The sequence below is a fragment of the Lagenorhynchus albirostris genome, chromosome 10 (genome assembly GCF_949774975.1).
Source record: "Lagenorhynchus albirostris chromosome 10, mLagAlb1.1, whole genome shotgun sequence".
NCBI lineage: Eukaryota > Metazoa > Chordata > Mammalia > Artiodactyla > Delphinidae > Lagenorhynchus > Lagenorhynchus albirostris.
The window spans coordinates 2,258,273-2,285,483 of record NC_083104.1 but is presented as its reverse complement, the minus strand read 5'-3'; the positions used below and the strand labels follow the sequence as shown (position 1 = coordinate 2,285,483).

Sequence of the window (27,211 nt, the reverse complement as noted above, 5' to 3'; positions counted from 1 at the left end):
CCGGGATGCCCAAACACTGAGTGAAGTCAGTCAGACAGAGGAGGACCCACAGCATATAATATCACTTATAGGAGGAAGGGAAACATACATACAACTGAACTAGTTTACTAAACAGAAAGAGAGTCACAGACTTTCTCAATAAACTTAGGGTTACCAAAAAGAAAGTGGGGTAGGAGATATAAGTTAGGCGGTTCACATGAACACATACACAGAAAAATACCTATAAACATATATATAAAACACGCACTCGACAAGGACTACTGTACAACACCAGGACCTCTATTCAACGTTCTGCAATAACCTATACGGAAAAGGAATCCGAAAAATAGTAGCTGTATTACATGTGTAACTCAATCAGCTTGCTGTACGCTACACCAAACCCCACTTTGGAAATCAACTCTAGTACAACATACCATCAGAATTAAGCTGAAAAAGAAAGTAAAAGGAAAGAAATGGGCATGCTTTTCGCCTCGGGCCCCGGTGATAGGCGCTGGTGTCACATCCCAGCAGGCTGAGCAGCCTGGGGTCCCAAGGGTGCACTGAGGTGGAGCCGAGAGACGTGAAGAGGACGTGCCTGCAAATGCAGCCCCTTAGAGCTGTCGTGTCTCTTCCTTTGTGGGGGGAACCAAACCTTCAGAACCTAGGTGGGCCTTCCGAGAGCTAAAATGAAGCCAAGTGCACCCCAACCATGGGGGACCATCTAGGCTGCAGGGGATTCAAAACGTGACCGAGCCTCCACGGCTGCTGCTGGTGGGCTTCCCACATCCGGCCTCCTTGCCAGGAGTCACCCCACCTACACACCGCAGCACCCGCAGCTTTAGCCAGGGTTTGGACTTTTCGGGGGCGTGAAGCTTAACAGGAAAGAGGTGGTGACACACAAGCCCTTGGGTGTGGCCTCTGGCATCTTCCCCTCTAATTCACAGCCCAGCACCATGACTCCCCCTAAAACTTTTGGTTGCCGAGGAACCAGAGCTGGCCACGAAGAAATGCTGCCGCCTTGTGGACGTTTCGCGGAACAACAACTTTACAACCGGTGCTTCAGGGCACCTAATACTCACAGAGCCTGTGGGGCTTTTAATAACACGTGTCTTCAAAAATGACCTGGGTTAGGTAACCGAAAACACATTCGAAAAACACAGACTTTCAAGAAGCCAAATTTCAGGAGGGAGAGTTTACTCACACTGTTTAAAAAGAAAAACCCCGACCACGACAGGAAGCAGAAAGTCGCTGATTATCCGAGAAACGCATATCAAAATTCTAAAGTGGCATCATCTCGCAGCAGGCGGTATGGCCAGCATCAAAAAGTCTACAAACAATCGATGGGGAATGAGCGTGGAGAAAAGGGAACCTTCCAACTCGGTGAGTGGAAATGTACATTGGTGATCGCCACTAGAAAGCACTGTATCCCAGTTCCTAGAAAACTAAGGAGAGAGCGAACCTATACTACTGCAGGCCCACTCCTGGGCGCTACTCCGGAAAATCCATAATTCAAAAAGACACAAGCACCCCAACGTTAACTGCAGCACTATTTACAATCGCCAAGACACACAAACAAGTAGTCCAGCGAGTGATGAATACATAAACAGGAGGTCCTACGTGTATACAAGGAACTGTTACTCAGCCAGCAAAAAGAATGAAATAATGCCATCAGAAGCAACATGGATGGACCTGGGATGCCCAAACACTGAGTGAAGTCAGACAGACAGAGGAGGACCCATAGCATATAATATCACTTATAACAGGAAGGGAAACATACATACAACTGAACTAGTATACCAAACAGAAACAGAGTCACCGACTTTCAGATTAAAGCTAGGGTTACCAAAAAGAAAGTGGGGTAGGAGATATAACTTAGGCGTTTCACATGAACACATACACAGAAAAATACCTATAAACATATATATATATATAACACGCACTCGACAAGGACTACTGTACAACACCAGGCCCTCTATTCAATGTTCTGCAATAACGTATACGGAAAAGAAATCCGAAAAATAGTAGCTATATTTCATGTGTAACTCAATCAGCTTGCTGTACACCTACACCAAACCCCACTTTGGAAATCAACTCTAGTACAACATACCATCAGAATTAAGCTGAAAAAGAAAGTAAAAGGAAAGAAATGGGCATGCTTTTCACCTCGGGCCCCGGTGATAGGCGCTGGTGTCACATCCCAGCAGGCTGAGCAGCCTGGGGTCCCAAGGGTGCACTGAGGTGGAGCCGAGAGACGTGAAGAGGACGTGCCTGCAAATGCAGCCCCTTAGAGCTGTCGTGTCTCTTCCTTTCTGGGGGGAACCAAACCTTCAGAACCTGGGTGGGCCTTCCGAGAGCTAAAAGCAAGCCAAGTGCACCCCAACCATGGGGGACCATCGAGGCTGCAGGGGATTCAAACCGTGACCGAGCCTCCACGGCTGCTGCTGGTGGGCTTCCCACATCCGGCCTCCTTGCCAGGAGTCACCCCACCTACACACCGCAGCACCCGCAGCTTTAGCCAGGGTTTGGACTTTTCGGGGGCGTGAAGCTTAACAGGGAAGAGGTGGTGACACACAAGCCCTTGGGTGTGGCCTCTGGCACCTTCCCCTCTAATTCACAGCCCAGTAAGATGACTCTTCCTAACGCTTTTGGTTGCCAACAAACTAGAGCTGGCCACGAAGAAATGCTGCCGCCTTGTGGACGTTTCGCGGAACAACAACTTTACAACCGGTGCTTCAGGGCACCTAATACTCACAGAGCCTGTGGGGCTTTTAATAACACGTGTCTTCAAAAATGACCTGGGTTAGGTAACCGAAAACACATTCGAAAAACACAGACTTTCAAGAAGCCAAATTTCAGGAGGGAGAGTTTACTCACACTGTTTAAAAAGAAAAACCCCGACCACGACAGGAAGCAGAAAGTCGCTGATTATCCGAGAAACGCATATCAAAATTCTAAAGTGGCATCATCTCGCAGCAGGCGGTATGGCCAGCATCAAAAAGTCTACAAACAATCGATGGGGAATGAGCGTGGAGAAAAGGGAACCTTCCAACTCGGTGAGTGGAAATGTACATTGGTGATCGCCACTAGAAAGCACTGTATCCCAGTTCCTAGAAAACTAAGGAGAGAGCGAACCTATACTACTGCAGCCCCACTCCTGGGCGCTACTCCGGAAAATCCATAATTCAAAAAGACACAAGCACCCCAACGTTAACTGCAGCACTATTTACAATCGCCAAGACACACAAACAAGTAGTCCAGCGAGTGATGAATACATAAACAGGAGGTCCTACGTGTATACAAGGAACTGTTACTCAGCCAGCAAAAAGAATGAAATAGTGCCATCAGAAGCAACATGGATGGACCTGGGATGCCCAAACACTGAGTGAAGTCAGACAGACAGAGGAGGACCCATAGCATATAATATCACTTATAACAGGAAGGGAAACATACATACAACTGAACTAGTATACCAAACAGAAACAGAGTCACCGACTTTCTCAATAAACCTAGGGTTACCAAAAAGAAAGTGGGGTAGGAGATATAAGTTAGGCGGTTCACATGAACACATACACAGAAAAATACCTATAAACACATATATAAAACAAACACGCACTGGGCTTCCCTGGTGGCGCAGTGGTTGAGAGTCTGCCTGCCGATGCAGGGGACACGGGTTCGTTCCCCAATCCGGGAAGATCCCACATGCCATGGAGCGGCTGGGCCCGTGAGCCATGGCCTCTGAGCCTGCTTGTCTGGAGTCTGTGCTCCGCAATGGGAGAGACCACAACAGTGAGATGGCTGCATACCGCAAAAAAAAAAAAAAAAAAAAAAAAAATTGACAGCAACCACCATGTGAGGATGTGGAGAAACTGGAACCCTCGTGCATTGCGTTTGGTGACATAAAATAGTGGAACTACGGTGAAAAACTGCTTGACAGTTTCTTAAAATGTTAAACATAAACTTATTAAATGACCCAAAAATTCTACTTCTGTGGCTTCCCTGATGGTGCAGTGGGTAAGAATCCACCTGCCAATGCAGGGGATACGGGCTCGAGCCCTGGTCCAGGAATATCCCACGTGCCACGGAGCAACTAAGCCTGTGTGCCACAACTACTGAGCCTGAGCTCTACAGCCTGCGAGCCACAACTACTGAGCCCACACGCCTAGAGCCTGTGCTCCACAACAAGACAGGCCACCGCAGTGAGAAGCCCGTGCACCGAAACGAAGAGTAGCGCCCTCTCGCCGCAACTAGAGAAAGCCCACGTGCAGCAACGAAGACCCAACGCAGCCATAAATATATATATATATATATATTTTTTTTTTTAAAGATTGAAAAAAAATTCTACTTCTGGGGCTTCCCTGGTGGCACAGTAGTTTAGAATCCACCTGCCAACGCAGGGGACGTGGGTTCGAGCCCTGGTCCAGGAAGATCCCACATGCCGCGGAGCAACTAAGCCCGTGCACCACAACTACTGAGCCTGCGCTCTAGAGCCCGCGAACCACAACTACCGAGCCTGCGCTCTAGAGCCCGTGAGCTACAAGTACTGAGCCCACATGCCACAACTACTGAAGCCCGCGTGCCTAGAGCCCATGCTCTGCAACAAGAGAAGCCACCGCAATGAGAAGCCCGCGCACCACAACGAAGAGTAGCCCCCGCTTACCGCCACTAGAGTAAGCCCACACAGCAACGAAGACCCAACGCAGCCATAAATAAATAAATAAATAAATAAAATTGTAAAAGTTGAAGTTAATGAATTAGGAAAGCAGGAAAAGTAGAGTGATTGATAAATCAAAGAACCGGTTCTTTTGAGAAAGCTAAAAACTTGAACACTGACAGAAAAAAACCACCACCTCCTTGTCGATTTTCATAAAGAAGGCACATATATAAAACTTAGAGACTTCTAAGACGACTTTTACTAGAGATTGGGGTGGGAGGGCCAGGCAGTGGCTTCACCCACACAGCCCATGGGTGGGCTTCACTCATACACACTATGAGTTCAAGGCACACCTCAGATGTTGGCGTTTTTAAGCCTTTTTGGTTGGTATGGGCTGAGGGAGGCCCTTGGCCATTCAGGCCACATGCACCTGACCTTCCATCACCTCACCAGCTTCTCAGTCTCCTGTTCTCTTCCCCTCTATGCACATTTTCTCACACAGGTTAGTTTGTCTCCTGTGTTGCTTGGACATCATATGGCATCCATGCCCTCAGCAGCTTAAGCAAAATGTTAACACACACACACAGTTCTTTCTCTAAGATGAACTCCAGGGCCAGGGGAAAGGAATTACACATAAGAGGGTTCCTCTTCACCTTTCAAGAAGGACAAGATACTCCAGGGTTGGGAGGCAAAGCTCCTGGCACAGTTGTGCCCTGCAGGCAGCACTTCCTGCCCATCCTGCCTGGGAACCCTGCCCAGGGAAACAGACACAGGCCGCAGGAGGCCTGGGATGCCTGGGGTGGGAGCGCCTACCTGGATCAGGCTGTACTTCTGGTCTCTGTTCTTCAGGACCATGGTGTTCCGCCACTGCAGGCACTTCTCCTGGTGGGCCTGGATCTCAGAAGTGAGGGTGAAATTCCGGCTCTGGAAGTCCTCCAGATTGGGGGCAGGAGGAGGGGACATAGCCAGCAGTTTTCCCTCTGTAAGATCTTCCGGGGAAATGGGCAGCCCGAACTCCTGGCTCAGCCCCTTGATCATGGAGGAGGAGGGCAGCAGGTCCCCGGTGATCACCTCCCTGAGCCTGGAGCTGTAATGGCAGATGCAGTAGATCCTGGAACACAGAAGAGGCCCACTCAGCCTGCCTGCCCGGCACGACAGGTCAGACGGTCTCCATTTTATGAGAGGAAACGAAAACACAGAGAGGTTGATGAGCTGATCCCGGGTCACCCAGCTCGTGCACGAGAAGCTTAGATGCCGCGTGCTGAGCCCACGGGGTTGGGGTGTGGGGAGATGTCCCCTTCCCTCTCCCCTCTCAGTCCCCCCGCAGTTAAAGGCTTCCCACTTTCTGCTTTGATTATTTTTCGGTCCCGATGGCCTTATTCCCTACCTCGCACCAACCCACACCCCACCAGGGAGTGGCCTCGACAGGCTGGCCGTCGGGGGTGTGGACCACAGAGCTCCTTCCCGCCCAGGCAGAGGGTACGAGGCACAGAGCCTCATGTCAGCACAGTTCGAGGACTGAGTAGTCACCCCCACCCCCACCAGGGTGAGCGGACGCCCCCCTCTCTCCCGCCCCAACCCCCCCTTTTTAAAAACACATTCAGCAGGCACAGCTGTGGTTCGGGTTAGGCTGCCCTCTGTCCGCCGCACACTTCCGAAGCCCCCCTGGCAGAGCGTGCGGGACGGCGGGGCACGGGCCGGGCCGCACCTGCTCAGTGCCTGAAAGACCTGCCGCGGCACCGTGTTGCGCACGTAGAGCACTGCGTGCTTCATCAGCTGCGCCAGCGGCCGGGACAGGTGCACGTGGTACGGGACGGTCTCCAGGTCGGCGTAGAGGCGGCGGCGGAAGCGCAGCTGCGAGTTGTAGAGCGCCTTGTAGGAGCCGGGCTCTGCCTGCGGGACCCTGCAAGGAAAAAGAGGGGCCCCACGCCGCTGCCGCTCTGCCCGCCACAGAGCTCGGCACTTTCCCAGGGCCACTGGTGGTGGAAACGCTGGCACTGGCCTGGGCTTGCTTGTGTCTCGCTGTCCCCGCCCCATCTCTGTTTCCTCCCCCTCCCCTACCGACCCGCCCCTCCCACCGACTCTGCGTTCCCCCCCCCCCCCCGCCCCGACCTTTGAGCCACCCGCTGTATTGGGCTCAGGTTCCTCCACCTTCCTGAACCCGGTGAATCCGCACGGAGCCTGTGCATCCCACCCTGAGTCTGTGTGTTGGGGTGGGGGTGGTTCCCCTTTGTGGGGGGTCCCTGTTCAAGTCTTCTGCCCATTCCTCCACTGGGATGTTTTTACTGTTTTCTCATTCATTCACAGGCGTTTCTGTACTCTCAGAATACTAGCTCCATACATTGCAAATACTTTTTTCTCAGTTTGTGGCTTTTCTTTTCGCAATTTTTATGGTCTTTGGGTGAAGAGAAGTTACTAATTTTAATATAGCCAAACCTGTCATTTTTTTTCCTTTATTTCTTCTACTTCTGTCTTACTCAAGAAGTCTTTCTTTATTCTGAGGTCATGAATATGTCCTCCTGTAGTACTATCTAAAAGCTTTACAATTCAACTTTTTAAAAATAGATTTTTCTTCTACAAGAAAGGTGAGAACATACAATGGGGAAAAGACAGTCTCTTCCATAAGTGGTGCTGGGAAAACTAGACAGCTACGTGTCAAAGAATGAAATTAGAACATTTTCTCATACCATATATAAAATAAACTCAAAATGGATTACAGACCTAAATATAAGACCTGAAACTCTTAGAAGAAAACATAGGCAATACGTTCTTTGACACTGGTCTTAGCAATAATTTTTTGGATCTGTCTCCTCAGGCAAGGGAAACAAAAGCAAAAATAATCAAATGGGACCTAATCAAACTTAAAAGCTTTTGCACCGCAAAGGAAACCGTCAACAAAATGTAAAGGCAACCTACTGAATGAGAGAACATTGGCACATGATATGTGATATGGGGTTAATATCTAAAATATATAAAGAACTCCTACAACTCAGTGTTAAAAAAACAAACAACCCAATTAATAAATGGGCAGAAGACCTGAATAGGCATTTTTCCAAAGAAGACATACAGATGGCAAACAGGTACATGAAAAGATGTTCAATATTACTAAGTATTAGGGAAATGTAAATCAAAACCACAATGATGTATCACCTCACAGAATGGCTATCATCAAAAAGACAAGAAATAAAGTGTTGGTGAGGATGTGAAGAAAAGGGAACCCTCCTACATTCTTGGTGGGAATGTAAACTGGTGCAGCCACTATGGAAAACAGTATGGAGATTCCTCAACAAATTAAAAATAGAACTACCATATGATCCAACAATTCAACTCCTGGGTATGTATCGAAAGAAAATGAAAACAATACTTTGAAAAGATATATGCACCCCGATTTACAATAGCCAAGATATGTAAGCAACCTAAGTGCCCATCAGCAGATGAATGGATAAAGAAGACATGATATATAGATACAGTGGAATATTGCTCTGCCATTAAAGAGGACGAAATTTTGCCATTTGCAACAACATGGATGGACCTTGGAAGGTATTAAACTTAGTAAAATAAGTCAAACAGAGAAAGATAAATACTGTATGTTCTCACTTATGTGTGGAATCTGAAAAATAAAACGAACAAGATATTTCTGGTGAAACCTGAGTAAGAACAGACAACTGTGGTCTAGTTAACTGTACTGCATCCATCAATATGTCAGATGTCACCACTGGGGGAGACAGGGTGTTGGGGTACCTGGAACCTCTCTATGATTTCTGCAACTTATTGTGAGTCCATAATTATTTCAAATAAGCTTTTACTCTGTCTGGGATTGATTTTTGTGAACTGTGTGAGCCAGCAAATTAGGAAACTCTCAGCGAATAAGGAATAAAGTGGAACTTCCTCAAGTTGATAAAGGACATCTACAAAAAACCTACACGTAATGGGGAAAGACTGCCTTCCACCAAAGACCAGAAACAAAGCAAGGATGTGACAACTCTTATATAAAATAGTACTTCAAGTCTTAGCTAGCACACTAAGGAAATGAAGATATACAGCCTGGAAAGGAAGGAATTAAACTATTGCTATTTGCAGATGACATCTTGGTCAGTGTAGAAAATCCCAAGGAATCTACCAGAAACAATCAATCAAACGAACAGAACTCCTCAAACCAATAAGTGAGTTTAGCAAGGCTGTAGAATCAACATAGAAAAATCAATTATATTTCTATATACAAGCAATGCACAGCTGGAAACTGAAATTAAAAAACACAGAACCATTTAAAAATCACTCAAAAAATAAAATACTTAGATATAAATCTACCAAATACGTACAGGACTTGTATGCTGAATATGCTGATGAAAGAAATTTTTTAAAATTTTAAAATTTTAAAAAATCTAAATAAGTGGAAATCTAAATAAATATTCATGAATTGGAAGGCTCAAATAGTTCTCTCCAAATGATACATAGGTTGAGCATAATTTCTATCAACATTCTAGAAAGATGTTTTGTAGATACATACAGCATATTGTAAAATTTATATGAAAAGGCAAAGGATCTAGAACAACAAAAACAATTTTGAAAAAGAATAAAGTGGCCTGACTTTGATTATATAGCCACGGTAATCAAGACTTTGTAGTATTGGTGAAGGGACAGACACAGAAATCAATGGAGCAGAATTGAGAACCCAGAAATAGATCCACACAATTATGACCAACCGATTTTTTATAAAGATGCAAAAGCAATTCAGTAAAGGAATATAATATTTTCAACAAATGATGCTGTAGCTATTGGATATATGTAGGCTAAATGAAACACAACAAAAACTCAACCTAGGTTCCAGTTCAAGATGGTGATGGAGGAAGATCCTGAAGATCTTCCTTGGGAAGATCTTCCTTGGGAACAGCTTCTTGGGAGGGAGATCCTCCTCCCAAGGACACACCAAATCTACAGCTCCATAGGGAACAATTTCCTCTGGGGGGAAAGATACAAAAACAAAAACTAAAAACTAGCTGAATGACCCCTTCACATAGGGCAGAAGAGAAACCAGCCACATCAAAACAGAATTCCAAATAAGATGAGCCCAGAGACCCACACCAAGACGCACTATAATTAAAAAGCCAAAAGCTAACGACAAGGAGAGAAGCTTAAAAGCAGCAAGAGAAAAACAACTTGTTACACACAAGGGAACTCCCATAAGACTATCAGCAGATTTTTAAGCAGACACTTTCCAGGCCAGAAGGGAGTGGCACGATATATTCAAAGCGCCAAAAGAAAAGACCTTCCAACAAAGAATACTCTACCTGGCAGTTATCATTCAGAATTGAAGGAGAGATAAAAGAGTTTTCCAGATAAGAAAAACTAAAAGAGTTCATCACCACTAAACTGGCCTTATAAAAATGTTAAAGGGACTCCTTTCAGTTGAAAAGAAAGGATGTTAATTGCTAACAGAAAACATGAGACTGATCAAGATGGCAGAGTAGTAGGACACAAAGCTCGCTCTCTCCCACATCTACAACAAAAATACATCTACATGTGGAACGATTCTCACAGAATATCTACTGAACGCTGGCAGAAGACTTCAGACTGCTGTAAGGGCAAGAAAATCTCCATGTAACCAGGTAGGAAAAATGAAAAAGAAAGTGAGAAAGGTATCCGGATGGGACCTGCACCCCTGGGAGGGGGCTGTGAAAGAGGTAAGGTTCATGTACCCTGGGAAGCCCCCTCACTGGCAGGGAGATCTGCCAGGACAGAAGGGGAGCTTCAGAGCCTCTGAGAAGAATGCAGCAGTCAGTTCGTGGCAGCCAGAGCAGAGGGAGAACTGCATAGATGGTCAGTACCGCAGACCTGCACTCACCAGCCTGACATGTGCATCCCCAGTGCTGGCAGGGGCTGGGTGCTGGAACTTCGGCTCCAGAGATCAGAACCAGGGAGAGGACTGGGGTTGGCTGTGTAGAGACAGACTTGGGGGTGGGGGGATGAATCCGGTGCCACCACGGCTGGGGGTATAAGCGGAGGAAGCCTGAGCTGCCTCAGAGGCCAGTCAGCATTGTTTGGGTGGTGTAGGAGGGGAGAGGTGGGACCTAGACTATAGCCTTTTTTCCATGTATGTGTGCTCCCAGAGGGCAAGACACTGCCTGCCCAGGCTCCAGGGGCAGTTACAGACCTCTACCACCATCCACCCTGATGCCAGGAGTGGTCACAATCCCCCACTAAAACCCTCCCAGACCGTAGGAGTGGTTGAGGGACTGCACCAACTCCTGCCCAGAACGCAGGAGTGGTTGTGAGCCTCCACCAACTCCCTCCTGAACAAGACTGGTCATGGGCCACTGACGCACCTGCCCAGGCGCCAGGAGTGGTCGAGAGCCCCAGCCACCACCTTCCTGGACAATGAAAACACAACCATACAAAATCTATGGGACACAGCAAAAGCAGTTCTTAGCGGAAAGTTCAAAGCAATACAGGCCTTCATCAAAAACAAGAAAAAAGGGCTTCCCTGGTGGCGCAGTGGTTGAGAGTCCGCCTGCCGATGCAGGGGACACGGGTTCGTGCCCCGGTCCGGGAAGATCCCACATGTCGTGGAGCGGCTGGGCCCGTAAGCCATGGCCGCTGAGCCTGCGTGTCCGGAGCCTGTGCTCCGCAACGGGAGAGGCCACAACAGTGAGAGGCCCGCGTACCACAAAAAAAAACAACAACAAAAAAAAACCAAGAAAAATCTCAAATGAACAACCTAACCTACCACCTAAAAGAATTAGACAAAGAAGAACAAACAAAACCTAAAGTCAGCAGATGGAAGGAAATAATAGAGATCAGGGAGGAAATAAAGTAGAGATTTTTTTAAAAAATAGAAAAAAAAATCAACAAAACCAAAAGCTGGTTCTTTGAAAGGGTAAACAAAATTGACAAACCTCTAGCCAGGCTCACCAAGAAGAGAGAGAATCCAAATAAACAAAATAAGAAAAGAAAAAGGAAAAATCTCAACTGATACCATAGAAATACAAAACACCATGAGAGAATACTATGAACAATTATATGCCAACAAATTTGACAACCTAGAAGAAATGGAATTGTCTAGAAACATACAGCCCACCAAAATTGAATCAAGAAGAAATAGATAATTTCCACAGACCAATCACTAGAAGTAAAATCAAACCTGTAATAAAAAACTTCCTACAAAAAGAAGTCCAGGATCACAGGGCTTCACAGGCGAATTCTACCAAACATACAAAGAACTTACACAGATTCTTCTCAAACTCTTCCAAAAGATTGAAGAGGAGGGAACACTCCCAAAGACATTCTGTGAAACCACAATCACCCTGATACCAAAACCAGACAAAGATACCACCAAAAAAAGAAAATTACAGGCCAATATCTTTGATGAATATAGATGCAAAAATTCTCAACAAAATATTTGCAAACCAAATCTAACAACACGTAAAAGAGATCATACACCACGACCAAGAGGGATTCATCCCAAGTTCACAAGGATGGTTCAGTATACACAAATCAATCAATCTGATACACCACAACAACAAAAGAAAAGACAAAAAATACCTTGACAAGAACACCACATAAACAAAAGAAAAGACAAAAACCACATGATAATCTCAATACATGCAGAAAAAGCATTTGACAAAATTCAACATCCATTCACGAAAAAAACTCTTACCACAGTGGGTATAGAGGGAACATATCTCAAAATAGTAAAAGCTATTTATGACAAACCTACAGCCAATTTAATGCTCAATAGTGAAAAGCTGAAAGCCTTCCCCTAAAATCTGGAACAAGACAAGGATGCCCACTCTCACCACTTCTCTTCAACATACTATTGAAATTCCTAACCACAGCAATCAGATGAGAGAAAGAAATTAAAGGTATCCAAATTAGAAGGGAAGAGGTAAAATGGTCATTATATGTAGATGATATGACACTATATATAGAAAACCCTGAAGACACCACACAAAAACAACTAGAACTGATAAATTAATTCAACAAGGTAGCAGGATACAAGATTAACATACAGAAATTGGTGGCGAGCTTCCCTGGTGGTGCAGTGGTTGAGAGTCCACCTGCTGATGCAGGGGACATGATTCATGCCCCAGTCCGGGAAGATCCCACATGCCGTGGAGCGGCTGGGCCCGTGAGCCATGGCCTCTGAGCCTGCACGTCCGGAGCCTATGCTCCACAACGGGAGAGGCCACAACAGTGAGAGGCCTGCGTACAGCAAAAAAAAAAAAAAAAAAAAAAAAAAAAAAAAAACCTTTTAAAATTGCAAACCAGAGCAGAAGCAAGAAGAACTACAATCCTGCAGCCTGTGGAACAAAAACCACATTCACAGAAAGACAGACAAGATGAAAAGGCAGAGGGCTATGTACCAAATGAAGGAACAAGATAAAACCCAAAAAAAAAAACCCAACAAAATGAAGTGGAGATAGGCAACCTTTCAAAAAAAGAATTCAGAATCATGATAGTGAAGATGATCCAGGACCTCGGAAAAAGAATGGAGGCAGAGATCGAGAAGACGCAAGAAATGTTTAACAAAGACCTAGAAGCATTAAAGAACAAACAAACAGAGATGAACGATACAATAACTGAAATGAAAACTACACTAGAAGGAATCCGTAGCAGAATAACTGAGGCAGAAGAATGGATAAGTGATCTGGAAGACAGAATAGTGAAATTCACTGCTGCAGAACAGACTAAAGAAAAAAGAATGAAAAGAAATGAAGACTGCCTAAGAGACCTCTGGGACAACATTAAACGCAACAACATTTGCATTATAGGGGTCCCAGAAAGAGAAGAGAGAGAGAAAGGACCAGAGAAAATATTTGAAGAGATTATAGTTGAAAACTTCCCTAACATGGGAAAGGAAATAGTCACCCAAGTCCAGGAAGCGCAGCGAGTCCCATACAGGAGAAACCCAAGGAGAAACATGCCGGGACACACAGTAATCAAATTGGCAAAAATTAAAGACAAAGAAAAATTATTGAAAGCAAGGGAAAAACGAAAAATGACATACAAGGGAACTCCCATAAGTTTAACAACTGATTTCTCAGCAGAAACTCTAACAAGCCAGAAGAGAGTGGCATGATATACTTAAAGTAATGAAACGGAAGAACCTACAAACCAGGATTACTCTACCCGGCAAGGATCTCATTCAGATTCAAGGGAGAAATCAAAAGCTTTACAGACAAGCAAAAGCTCAGAGAATTCAGCACCACCAAACCAGCTTTACAACAAATGCTAAAGGAACTTCTCTAAGTGAGAAACCCAAGAGAAGAAAAGGACCTACAAAAACAAACCCATTAACAATTAAGAAAATGGTCATAGGAACATACATATCGATAATTACCTTAAACGTGAATTAAATGCTCCAACCAAAAGACACAGGCTTGCTGAATGGATACAAAAACAAGACCCATATATATGCTGTCTACAAGAGACCCACTTCAGACCTAGAGACACATACAGACTGAAAGTGAGGGGATGGAAAAAGATATTCCATGCAAATGGAGATCAAAAGAAAGCTGGAGTAGCTATACTCATATCAGATAAAACAGACTTTAAAACAAAGAATGTTACAAGAGACAAGGAAGGACACTACATAATGATCAAGGGATCAATCCAAGAAGAAGATATAACTATTATAAATATATATGCACCCAATATAGAAGCACCTCAATACACAAGGCAACTGCTAACAGCTATAAATCGAGGAAATCGACAGTAACTCAATAATAGTGAAGGACTTTAACACCTCACTTACACCAATGGACAGATCATCCAAAATGAAAATAAATAAGGAAACAGAAGCTTTAAATGACACAACAGACCAGATAGATTTAATTGATATTTATAGGACATTCCATCCAAAAACAGCAAATTACACTTTCTTCTCAAGTGCACACAGAACATTCTCCAGGATAGACCATATCTTGGGTCACAAATCCAGCCTCAGGAAATTTAAGAAAACTGAAATCATATCAAGCATCTTTTCTGACCACAACACTATGAGATTAGAAATGAGTTACAGGGAAAAAAACATTAAAAACACAAACACGTGGAAGCTAAACAATATATTACTAAGTAACCAAGAGATCACTGAGGAAATCAAAGAGGAAATCAAAAAATACCTAGAGACAAATAACAATGAAAACACGACAATCCAAAACCTATGGGATGCAGCAAAAGCAGTTCTAAGAGGGAAGTTTATAGCTATAAAAGCCTACCTCAAGAAACAAGAAACATCTCAAGTAAACAATCTAACCTTACACCTAAAGGAACTAGAGAAAGAAGAACAAACAAAACCCAAAGTTAGCAGAAGGAAAGAAATCATAAAGACCAGAGCAGAAATAAATGAAATAGAAACAAAGAAAACAATAGCAAAGATCAATAAAAGTAAAAGCTGGTTCTTTGAGAAGATAAACAAAATTGATAAACCATTAGCCAGACTCATCAAGAAAAAGAGGGAGAGGACTCGAATCAATAAAATTAGAAATGAAAAAGGAGAAGGTACAACAGACACTGCAGAAATACAAAGCATCCTAAGAGACTACTACAAGCAACTCTACACCAATAAAATGGATAACCTGGAAGAAATGGACAAATTCTTAGAAAGGGATAACCTTCCAAGACTGAACCAGGATGAAACAGAAAATATGAACAGACCAACAAGTAATGAAATCGAAATTGTGATTAAAAATCTTCCAACAAACAAAAGTCCAGGACCAGATGGCTTCACAGGTAAATTCTATCAAACATTTAGAGAAGAGCTAACACCCATCCTTCTCAAACTCTTCCAAAAACTGCAGAGGAAAGAACACTCCCAAACTCATTCTATGAGGCCACCATCACCCTGATATCAAAAGCAGACAAAGATACTACAAAAAAAGAAAATTACAGACCAATATCACTGATGAATACAGATGCAAAAATCCTCAACAAAATACTAGCAAACAGAATCCAGCAACACATTAAAAGGATCACACACCACGATCAAGTGGGATTTATCTCAGGGATGCAACGATTCTTCAATATAGGCAAATCAATCAATGTGATACACCATATTAACAAATCGAAGAATAAAAACCAGATGATCATCTCAATAGATGCAGAAAAAGCTTTTGACAAAATTCAACACCGATTTATGATAAAAACCCTCCAGAAAGTGGGCATAGAGGGAACCTACATCAACATAGTAAAGGCCGTATACGACAAACCCACAGCAAACATCATTCTCAATGGTGAAAAACTGAAAGCATTTTCTCTAAGATCAGGAACGAGACAAGGATGTCCACTCTCACCACTATTATTCAACATAGTTTTGGAAGTCTTAGCCATGGCAATCACAGAAGAAAAAGAAATAAGAGGAATACAAATTGGAAAAGAAGAAGTAAAACTGTCACTGTTTGCAGATGACATGATACTATACATAGAGAATCCTAAAAATGCCACCAGAAAACTACTAGAGCTAATCAATGAATTTGGTAAAGTGGCAGGATACAAAATCAATGCACAGAAATCTCTTGCATTCCTATACACTAATGAGGAAAAATCTGAAAGAGAAATTATGGAAACAGTCCCATTTACCATTGCAACTAAAAGAATAAAATACCTAGGAATAAACCTACCTAGGGAGACAAAAGACCTGTATGCAGAAAACTATAAGACACTGATGAAAGAAATTAAAGGTGATAGCAATAGATGGAGAGATATACCATGTTCTTGGATTGGAAGAATCAATATTGTGAAAATGACTATACTACCCAAAGCAATCTACAGATTCAATGCAAACCCTGTCAAATTACCAATGGTATTTTTTATGGAACTAGAACAAATCATCTTAAAATTTGTATGGAGACACAAAAGACCCCGAAGAGCCAAAGCAGTCTTGAGGGAAAAAAACGGAGCTGGAGGAATCAGACTCCCTGACTTCAGACTACACTACAAAGCAACAGTAATCAAAATAATATGGTACTGGCACAAAAATGGAAACACAGATGAATGGAACAAGATAGAAAGCCTAGAGATAAACCCACGCACCTATAGTCAACTAATAAATAAAAATAAATAAAATAAAATAGAATAAAATTGCAACCCAAAAAATAACATAGGAATAAACCTCACCAAGGAGGTGAAAGATTTATATGCTGAGAACTATAAAACATTAATAAAGGTAAGTGAAGAGGATTCAAAGAAATGGAAAGATATCCCATGCTCTTGGATTTGAATAATTAATATTACTTAAATGACCATACTACCCAAAGCAATCTACAGATTTAATGTGATCCCTATCAAATTACCCATGACATTTTTCACAGAATTAGAATAATCCAAAAATTTATATGGACCCATAGAAGACCCAGAATTGCCACAGCAATCCTGAGGGGAAAAAAAAAATTTAAAGAGCAGGAGGCATAATTCTCCCAGACTTCAGACAATACTACAAAGCTACAGTAATCAAAACAACATGGTACTGGCACAAAAACAGACATATGGATAAATGGAACAGAACAGACAGCCCAGAAATAAACCCACACACCTATGGTCAATTAATCTTAAACAAAGGAGGTGAGAATATACAACAGGACGGACTTCCCTGGTGGTGCAGTGGTTAAGAACCCGCCTGCCAATGCAGGGGACACAGTGAGCCCTGGTCTGGGAAGATCCCACATGCCATGGAGCAACTAAGCCCATGCACCGCAACTACTGAGCCTGTGCTCTAGAGCCCGCGAGCCACAAATACTGAAGCCCACGCACCTAGAGCCCGTGCTCTACAACAAGAGAAGTTGCCAAAATGAGAAGCCCACGCACCACAACGAAGAGTAGCCCCCCACTCACAGCAACTAGAGAAAGCCCGCACTCTGCAAAGAAGACCCAATGCAACCAAAGATAAATAAATAAATAAATAAATTTATTTTTTTTAAAAACAGAATATACAACGGGGAAAAAAAGACAGTCTCTTCAGCAAGTGGTGTTGGGAAAGTTGGACGGCTGCATGTAACTCAATGAAGTTAGAACACACCCCCTCACCATACACAAAAATAAACTCAAAGTGGCTTAAAAACTTAAGCATAAGACATGACACCATAAAACTCCTAGAAGAGATCATAAGCAAAACATTCTCTGACATAAATCATACCAGTGTTTTCTTAGGTCAATCTCCCAATGCAAAAGAAATAAAAACAAAAATAAACAGATGGGACCTAATCAAACTTACATGCTTCTGCAGAGAAAAGGAAACCATAAACAAAATGAAAAGACAACCTACAGAATGGGAGAAAATGTTTGCAAACAATGTGACTGACAGGGCTTAATTTCCAAAATATACAAACAGCTAATACAACACAACAACAACAAAACAAACAACCCAATCAAAAAATAGGCAGAAGACCTAAAGAGACATTTCTCCAAAAAAGACATACAGATGGCCAAGAGGCACATGCAAAGATGCTCAGCATCGCCAATTATTAGAGAAATGCAAATCAAAACTTCAGCGAGGTACCATCTCACGCCAGTCAGAATGGCCATCATTAAAAAGTCTACAAATAAAAAATGCTGGAGAGGGTGTGGAGAAAAGGGAACCCGCTTGCACTGTTGGTAGGAATGTAAGTTGGTACAGCCACTATGGAAAACAGTATGAAGGTTCCTCAGAAAACTAAAAATAGAGCTACCAGATGATCCTGCAATCCCACTCTTGGGCATATATCCAGACAAAACTGTAATCCAAAAATATACATGCACCCCTATGTTCATAGCAGCACTATTCATAATACCCAATACATGGAAACAACCTAAATGTCTATCAACAGATGACTGGATAAAGAAGATATGGTACATATATACAATGGGATACTTTTCAGCCATTAAAAAAACGAAATAATGCCATTTGCAGCAACATGGATGGACGTAGAGATTATCATAAAAAGTGAAATAAGTCAGAAAGAAAAGATAGGGACTTCCGTGGTGGTCCAGTGGCTAAGACTGTGTGCTCCCAATGGAGGGGGCCCAGGTTCGATCCCTGGTCAGGGAACTAGATCCCACATGCCACAACTGAAGATCCCGCATGCCGCAACTAAGACCCAGCATGGCCAAATAAATAAAAAATTTTTTTAAAAAAGGAATAGACAAATACCATATGATATCACTTATACGTGGAATCTAAAATATAACACAAATGAACTTATCTACGAAACAGAAACAGACTCATGGACATAGAAAACAGACTTGTGGTTGTCAAGGGAGAGGGGGATGGGAGAGGGATGAGTGGGAGGTTGGGATTAGCAGATGTAAGCTATTATATATAGAATAGATAAACAACAAGGTTCTACTGTATAGCACAGGGAACTATATCCAGTATCCTATGATAAATCATAATGGAAAAGAATGTAAAAATAAGAATGTGTGGGGACTTGCCTGGTGCCGCAGCAGTTAAGACTCCGCCTGCCAATGCAGGGGACATGGTTTGAGCCCTGGTCTGGGAAGATCCCGCATGCCACAGAGCAACTAAGCCCATGCGCCACAACTACTGAGCCTGCACTCTAGAGCCTGCGAGCCACAACTACTGAGCCCTCATGCCACAGCTACTAAAGCCTGAGTGCCTAGAGCCTGTGCTCCACAACAAGAGAAGCCACTGCAATGAGAAGCCCGCACACAGCAACGAAGACCCAACGCAGCCAAAACTAAATAAATAAACTTAAAAAACGGAAAGAAATGAAGGTGCTAAAAAAAAAAGTGTGTATATATATATATATATATGTATTATAACTGAATCACTTTGGTGTACAGCAGAAATTAACACAACATTGTAAATCAACTATATTTCAATAAAAAATAATTTTAAAGTCAATAAAATCACAGAAAAGGAAAAATAAATAAATAAGTGGGCAGAAGATCTGAATAGACATTTTACCAAAGATGACAAACAGATGGCCAACAGGTACAGGAAAAGATGCTCAACGTCACTAATTATCATGGAAATGCAAATTGAAACAAAAGTGAAACATTACCTCATACCTGTTGAGAATGGCTATTATAAAAAAGACAAGAAATAATAATTTTGGTGAGGATGTGGAGTACAGGAAACCCACAGGTGCTGTGGGTAAGGATGTATTAATAAACTGGTACAGCTACTATGGAAAACACTTTGGAGGTTCCTCAAAAAGTTAAAAATAGAACTGCCATATGATCCAGCAGTTTCACTTCCGGGTATTCATCCTAAGGAAACAAAAACACTAATTCGAACAGGTATCTGCATCACCGTGTTCAATGCAGCATTATTTACAATAGCCAAGATATAGAAACAACCTAAGTTATTCCATCATAAAAAAAGAGAATCTTGACAGTAGGGACAACATGGATGCATCCCCAGGGCATCATACTGAGTGAAACAAGTCAGAGAAAGACAAATATCATATGATCTCACTTACACGTGGAATCTAAAAAAACAGAAGCAAAATAGTAAAAACCCAAGCTCACAGATACAGAGAACAAACGGGTGGCTGCCCACCCAGAGGCAGGGTGTGTGGAGTGAGCAAAATGGATGAAGAGGGTCAAGAGGTTACAAAGCCATATAGTTATGTACAGCACTGTGACTATAGTTAGTGATACTGTATTGCATATCTGAAAGTTACTAAGAGAGTAGGCGTTAAACATTCTCATCACAAAAAATTCTGTAACTTGTATGATGATGGATGTTAACTAGACTTATTGTGGTGATCATTTCACAACATATACAAATATCGAATCATGAAGTTGTATACCCAAAGCTAACATACTGTTACATGCAAAGTATACCTCAATTTTTTAAGAAAAGGGAAAAATTCAATCTAAACCTTGCGCTTTATACAAAAATTAACTCAAAACGAATCATAAACTTAAAAGTAAACCATAAGACCATGAATCTTTTAGAAGAAAACAGAGAAAAAATACTCAAGACCTAAGGCTTTGTGAAGAATTCTTAAACATGTCTCCAAAAGCATAGTGTATAAAAGAAAAAATAATCAATAGATTCTATCAAAATTCAAAACTTTTCTTTGGAAAAGGTATTTTTAAGATGATGAAAGAATCACTACACAGAGTAGCTCCCCCTAGCCTTGGTGTCCAGAGTTTTTATTGGGGCTCCATTAATGATGGATTGATTGATGGCCCACATAGCAATCTCAGTCTCCATGTCAGGAGGGGGCGTGTCTTGATGTGCTGATGGCCAAGAGCACAGCAGGGGGTGGCGGGCAGGGGGAGGCTACCTCGTGGCTGGTTATCTGCCCAGGAGAACTGAAAGCACGCATCCACACAAAAATGTGCCCATGACACTGCATGACTCAAAGCCCCTGCCCTAAGTCACAACGTTGGTCTTTCCAGCCCCACCAACCTCCATCCTGTGACTCTCTGGTGAGGCTTCAGCCTAAGATCCAGTGTGGTCAGCCCGCAACCTAACCAAAGACCCTCCTATCAGGCATGACACAGATCACCTCCCAGAAGCCAAGGGCAAAAGCCAGACCTCTCTTGGGCAAGGCCAAGTTCTTTCCTACACACCGTGAAGTTCACTCTTTTGAAGTGTCCAATTCCTGCCATTTGAGGAGAGCATCCTAGGAACTTGTCGGCAAACCCTGGGGGCTTTTGCAGAATGCACTCACCATTCTGTCTCTAGAATCGATTGTTGCTCTGACCTACAGATCCCAGACTTGAGCTGCAACACGTCCCAGCTCTAGCCAGCCCCGTGTGCTTCAGACCGGCCCCCAGAGTCCTAACTGGAAAGAGCCAATTCCTTAACATTTATCCTGTTGCTGTTTGCCCCGGATTTGGTGGTTTCTGTAGACGGACAGACTCCTTGGTTTGTTGAAAGTCAAGGGAAGATTCTGACAGCAGCCAAGGGCCTCTGTTCAGTCCTCAATGGGCTCTTCCTCCAGGTGCTGGGCTTGTCCCTATACTTAACGCCACTCAATGTACAAAGGTATATAGAGTTATAGCACCCCTAGATTTTCTCTAATTGTTTAATATATGGTACAGTGTTTAATACATTGCACCCTTAAATCTGTCTGTCCACCTTTATTTCAAAAATCTAAACACAGGGCCAGCATATACTTCAGTATTTGATGGTGAAATTTAAATTTGAATAAAATAGTATACCCCCCCAAAATAAGTGTACAATTCAGTGGTTTTAGTATACTCCCAATGTTGTGCAACCACAAACACTGTCTAATCCTAGAACATTTTTATCACTCCCCACTTCTCCTGCATCCCTCCTCTCGGACCTTGGAAACCACTGATCTATCTCTATGGACTTGACTATTCTAGACATTTCATATGAATGGAATCATATAATAGGTAGCCTTTTATGTCTGGCTCCTTTTATTAGCATAACTTTTAAATTTATTTATTTATTTATTTTTGGCTGCAGTGGGTCTTTGTTGCTGCACGCTGGCTTTCTCTAGTTGCAGCGAGCGGGGGCTACTCTTCTTTGTAGTGTGCGGGCTTCTCACTGTGGTGGCTTCTCTTGTTGTGGAGCACGGGCTCTAGGCGTGGGGGCTTCAGTAGTCGTGGCGCACGGGCTAAGTTGCTGTGCGACATGTGGGATCTTCCTGGACCAGGGATTGAACCTGCGTCCCCTGCACTGACAGGCAGATTCTTAACCACTGTGCCACCAGGGAAGTCCCTATTAGCATAATTTTTAATTGAGGCATAGTTGATTACAATATTAGTTTTAGGTGTACAACATACTGATTCAAAATTTTTATAGATTATGCTCCATTTATAGTTACTACAAAATATTATACTGTGCTGTACAATAGATCTTTGTAGCTTATTTATTTTATATGCAATAGTCTGTACCTCTTCCTCCCCTACCCCTATCTTGCCCCTCCCCCCTTCCCTCTCCCCACTGGTAACCACTAGTTTGTCCTCTCTGTGAGTCTGTTTCTTTTTTGTTGTATTCACTAGTTTATTTTTTAGATTCCACACGTAGGTGATAACATACAGTGTTTGTCTTTCTCTGTCTGACTTATTTCACTTAGCACAATGCCCTCCAGGTCACTTAGCATAATGAGTTTTTGTTTGTTTGTTTGTTTTGGTTGAGCCACATCTCAGTTGAGGCAGGCGGGCTCCTTAGTTGCAGCTCGCAGGCTCCTTAGTTGCGGCTCACGGGCTCCTTAGTTGCGGCAGGCGGGCTTCTTAGCTGCAGCTCACCGGCTCCTTAGCTGTGGTATGCGAACTCTTAGTTGCGGCATGCATGAGGGATCTAGTTCCCGGACCACGGATCAAACCTGGGCCCTCTGTATTGGGAGCATGAGTCTTACCCACTGCGCCACCAGGGAAGTCCCCTAGCATAACGTTTTTAAGGTTCATCCGTGTTGAAGTATCTGTATCAATACTTCATTCCTTTTTGACAGCTGAATATTATTCCATGGATGTTTTGAATATATTATTCCATGGATGTTTTGTTCATCAGCTGATGGACATTTGAGTCGTTTCACTTTCTGATTATTATAAATAACGGTGCTATGAACATCCATGTGCACGTTTTTGTGTGTATGCATGCTTTCAGGCCTCCTGGGAGGATAACCAGCCACGAGGCGGCCTCCCCGCCCCCCCTGCCCCCGTGCTCTTGGCCATCAGCACATCAAGACAGCCCCCCCCCGGGTGGACACAGTCAACATCCGGACACCCTGCTGTTGTCAGCATCTGAGTCATGGGGCATCTGAGCTCTGAGAACAGATAGGGGGCCTCCAGAGCAGAGAAGGAAGGCCCTATTGATCCAAACTAGGATAGTTGCAAATCATGAAAGAAAAAGGGAGTTATCCCATCACCACAACTAAAGAACGGAAGACCACGAGGGGCCACCTGCTGCGGCCCAGAAGGGGACACTTCCGTTGCCTCTGCAACATCTCCAGGGGGCGGCCATCGGGGGCTCCTGGCCTCCAGGGAAGGGGACTTCTGCAGCGTAAGCAGCCCTCCAGCCTCACAATAATCCGCCCTGTCTCCCTCGGGACGAGCTGACGTCTGTGTCCTTGTGGTGTCCCTCTCAGGGCCGGGCAGAACACTCTGCTCCCCGCTGGCCAGGGGGGCGCCTCGGGAGTGTGAAGGCAGGACCCAGTTTCCTGAACCAGCCTCCCTTCCATATACCCATGAAGTCTTCGCTTCAACCAAAGGCAAGCGGCTCTCCCAGCTGCTGAGCTCTGCGAAGTGCCTTATACGAACCCCGAGAGGCACCAAATCAACAGGTCCCTCCCACAGTCGGTGTCACAGAACCTGAGCTTGGCCACCCCTCCCCACCCAGAAACGCGGAGACCTACCTACCGGCTCTGGTGGCTCTCCCACAGCCGCCTCAGGCCCCGGTCGGCCAAGCCCTCCAGGATGAGGAGGTGGCCCCGCCCGTCCAGCAGGTGGAAGCCAGTGAGCACGTCCAGGTCCGGCCGCTCCTGGATCTTCGCCGGCATCTTCAAGGCGGACAGGATCTGCTGGATATCCTCCACGGGGCAGGAGTCCAGGCCCAGGGCCCCGGCGTTGATCACGGTGACGTCCTGCAGCAGGCCGTGCAGGAGTGAGAGCTTACTGGAGGTGAACACGAAGATGACGCGGCCAAACTGGGAGGCCGTGGGGTGGGCGTCCAGGGCCTCGGTCCCGGGCCACAGCGGCACCGCCACGCCCGCCCGCAGCTTCAGCAGGCAGCTGGCCTCCAGGTAGTCGCCCGGGGGCATCGGGCTGTGCCGCAGGCCGTCTCCGGGCACCCGCAACCCCACCGCCTTCCTGCTCCTGCTGTCATGGCCGAGGCGCGTGGCCTTGGGCTCGCAGCTGTGGACGGGGACAACCAGGTTCAAGTACTTCTGGCCAAGGAGGAGGTCGGCAAAGCTGACCTGGGCAACCCCGTAAGGGTCCCACATCTTATCCTGGGTTTCAAAGGGGTTGTTCTCCGTCTCTTTCGGGGAAATTAGGGTCTGGAGGTTGAGGTATGAATCCAGCGGGTCCTCCCCAAACAGGGCGGGCTTGCGGGAATACCCCTCTGACTTGCGGTCCCGGTCATGAACTTCCACCACCATCGGGGGGCCCTCCAGGTATTCCCTCAGGTCGCTGGGGTGCATGGCCCCAAGGAAGATGACGTTGATATCCTGGAAGTAGACGTGGGTCCCATGGGGCTGGCCCTCAGTCCTGTGCACTGGGGTCCTGTAGAACTGGTACCTGCAGTACACGGGGGTGCACAGCCGCTGCGAGAGAGCAGGGGCGGCGGTCATGGGTGCAGCCGCGGGCACCCCCTGCCGGCCCCCCTCCTCTCCAGGTGGCCCCCACCCAGCGGCTCAAATCCCGGCCCCAGGCTCACGCCCGGCAGCCCCTGCAGCCCCTGCGGCCTGTGGTTCTTCATTCACAAACCCCAAGGACAGAGCCCACTCTGCAAGGCCGCTGCGAGGCCCGAGAGCCACGTGTACGGCACTGAGCTGGCAGCTGAAGCAACTACTTCCCCCGGATGGCCAGTGCCACGAGGACAGGCCCTACGCCTTCTTCCCGTCCCATGGCCGGGCACAGAAAGTGTGGAGAGGAGTGGCTTTTAGAACAGAGAATCCGTGTTTCCCAGACACGCATCTGGAGGGCTGGCACGGCTCACCTTTAGCATATAAAGTGACCAAGCAGAACTTGGGTCTGGGTTTAAGAGGACTCGCAGGCTGAGCTGCAGGCGGGGGGCAGGGCTGTGTCGGGACGGAAACAGGAAACCTTGCGCATGCTACAACTTTATCATCAGAAGCTCACCGTTACACAAGTGTGTGGTTCGAATGCATACTCCAAGGGTACTATTTATTTTACTATTTCTTTTACCACTGATGCTGAAATTTTATTTAAAAATAATCCTGGGTTGGTAGGGCTCCCAGGTACCTGGCAGAAATAATTAAGAAAACCTTCTGGAGAAATCCACTTCCAACCTAGGCCTCAAAGAATTCCCACAGAGAAAGTTCCATCAAACATGGGATCATAGTAAAAATCACAAAACACCTAAGGGAAAAAGGTACCACTAGCAAAACCAGATGTACAAAGGCACAGGTATTAGAATGATCAGGTACATAAAATAAATCTATTTGTTTGGTTTTTAAAAAGTAAAAGTATATCATCAAGGTCAAAACTATCATAATTCTATTTACTGGCAATGAAAATTCTAAAACTGAAAATTTTAAAATATCACCTACAACAGCATCAAGACATAAAATGCTTAGGAAGAAATGAAAGATGTGGAAGACCTGTACACTGAAAACTACAAAACACTGCAGAGAGAAATTAAAGAAATCTAAAGGAAGAAATATACCATTTTTATGGTTAGGAAAATGCAATTAATTCTAGAGGAATCATAGACCTAAACATAAAAGCTAAAATCATACCTCTCCTAGAAGAAAACACAGGGTAGTATCTTCATAAACTTGGGGGGGAAAAAAGATCTATCTGATGACACAAAAAGCACTAATCACAACAGAAGTTGATAAGATGGACTTCATCAAAGACACTATTAAGAAAATTAAAGTCAAGCTCCAGATGGGCAGAAAATATGTACAATGCATACATATCTGACAAAGGACTCGTATCCACAATATATCAATAAAAAGAATAGATATTCTAAAGAAAAATAAAAAAGGAGCTTTCAAATCTGGTTAAACGGAATAAGCACACCCACCCTGCACCTCCCACTGAATACAACAGAAGGCATGCTTCAACTAAGAGTCCGCATGCCGCAACTAAGCAGCCTGCATGCCACAACGAAGGTCCCATGTGCTGCAACTAAGATCTGGCGCCGCCTAAATAAATAAATAAATATTAAAGAAAAAAAACCCTACAGAGATGCAGAGAACACCTTCTGAAAAGTAAAAGGCAGTGGGCAGATTGGAGAAAGAGACCAAACCCAGTGAGTTTCCTGGGTTTTATTCTCTTCCTGCATGTCCCAGACTAGACGCAAAGGAAGCCTGAATCCCAGAATTATGCACCAGGCATGGAGAGACAGAGCTCTCTTTCTGTTCCAAGGAATGGGGTGTGGGAACCCTATGAGACAGAGAGAGTGGAAGGAAACCCCCTATTGCTTTTCTCTCCTGGACCTGCCCTCTGGCAAGTTCAAGTTCCCAACCTGTAATCTGTTTGCAGTGGCAGCAGCTGGGCAGGCAACTGAAAAGCTGCGTGAGGGGAATCCTCTTTGAACAGATGAACTGTGACACAAACAGTGTATCAAAATGTCCTGTTCCTTGGCTCTCATGCTCGAATGATGGTCACTGAGCTCCTGTTTGTACCAGGCCCCGGGCTAGGCACTGGGGACGCTGACACCATGGTCCCTTGTGCGGGCGACTTCAGCCCACTGGGGACATGAACTAAACATCACGTCATGCGGTTCAAGTGGCAGACTGAACACATACATCTGGTTACACCCCTCACCGAACTCCCCTAAAACCACAGGGAATTTTTTTTTAAGACATAAACATACAAGGACAAGGAGAAGAGAAGAGAAGCCAGCATGAGCGCTGGGATAGGGACGAGCAAGTGGTGCAGACACAGCACAGGTGAGGAAGCCAAACCCCAAGCATGTAATGGAGAAGCTGAGAACCAGCCACATTCTCTGCAAAATCCTCAAAAGACTTA

At 44.6% G+C, this 27,211-nt stretch overlaps 1 protein-coding gene across 1 annotated transcript in view; it reads right to left on the bottom strand.

The window, feature by feature from the left end:
• The window catches only part of LOC132527653 (uncharacterized protein FLJ43738-like), a 172,926-nt gene extending 148,086 nt beyond the window's left edge, over positions 1-24,840 (bottom strand). Inside the window, exons 1-3 of the mRNA XM_060163568.1 lie at positions 23,909-24,840; positions 6,339-6,533; positions 5,508-5,741 (exon numbers count right to left, since the gene is read on the bottom strand). Of these exons, the coding sequence (XP_060019551.1) occupies positions 5,508-5,741; positions 6,339-6,533; positions 23,909-24,840 (1,361 nt within the window). The remainder of the gene's footprint in view (positions 1-5,507; positions 5,742-6,338; positions 6,534-23,908) is intronic.
• Between the last annotated feature and the right edge of the window lie 2,371 nt (positions 24,841-27,211).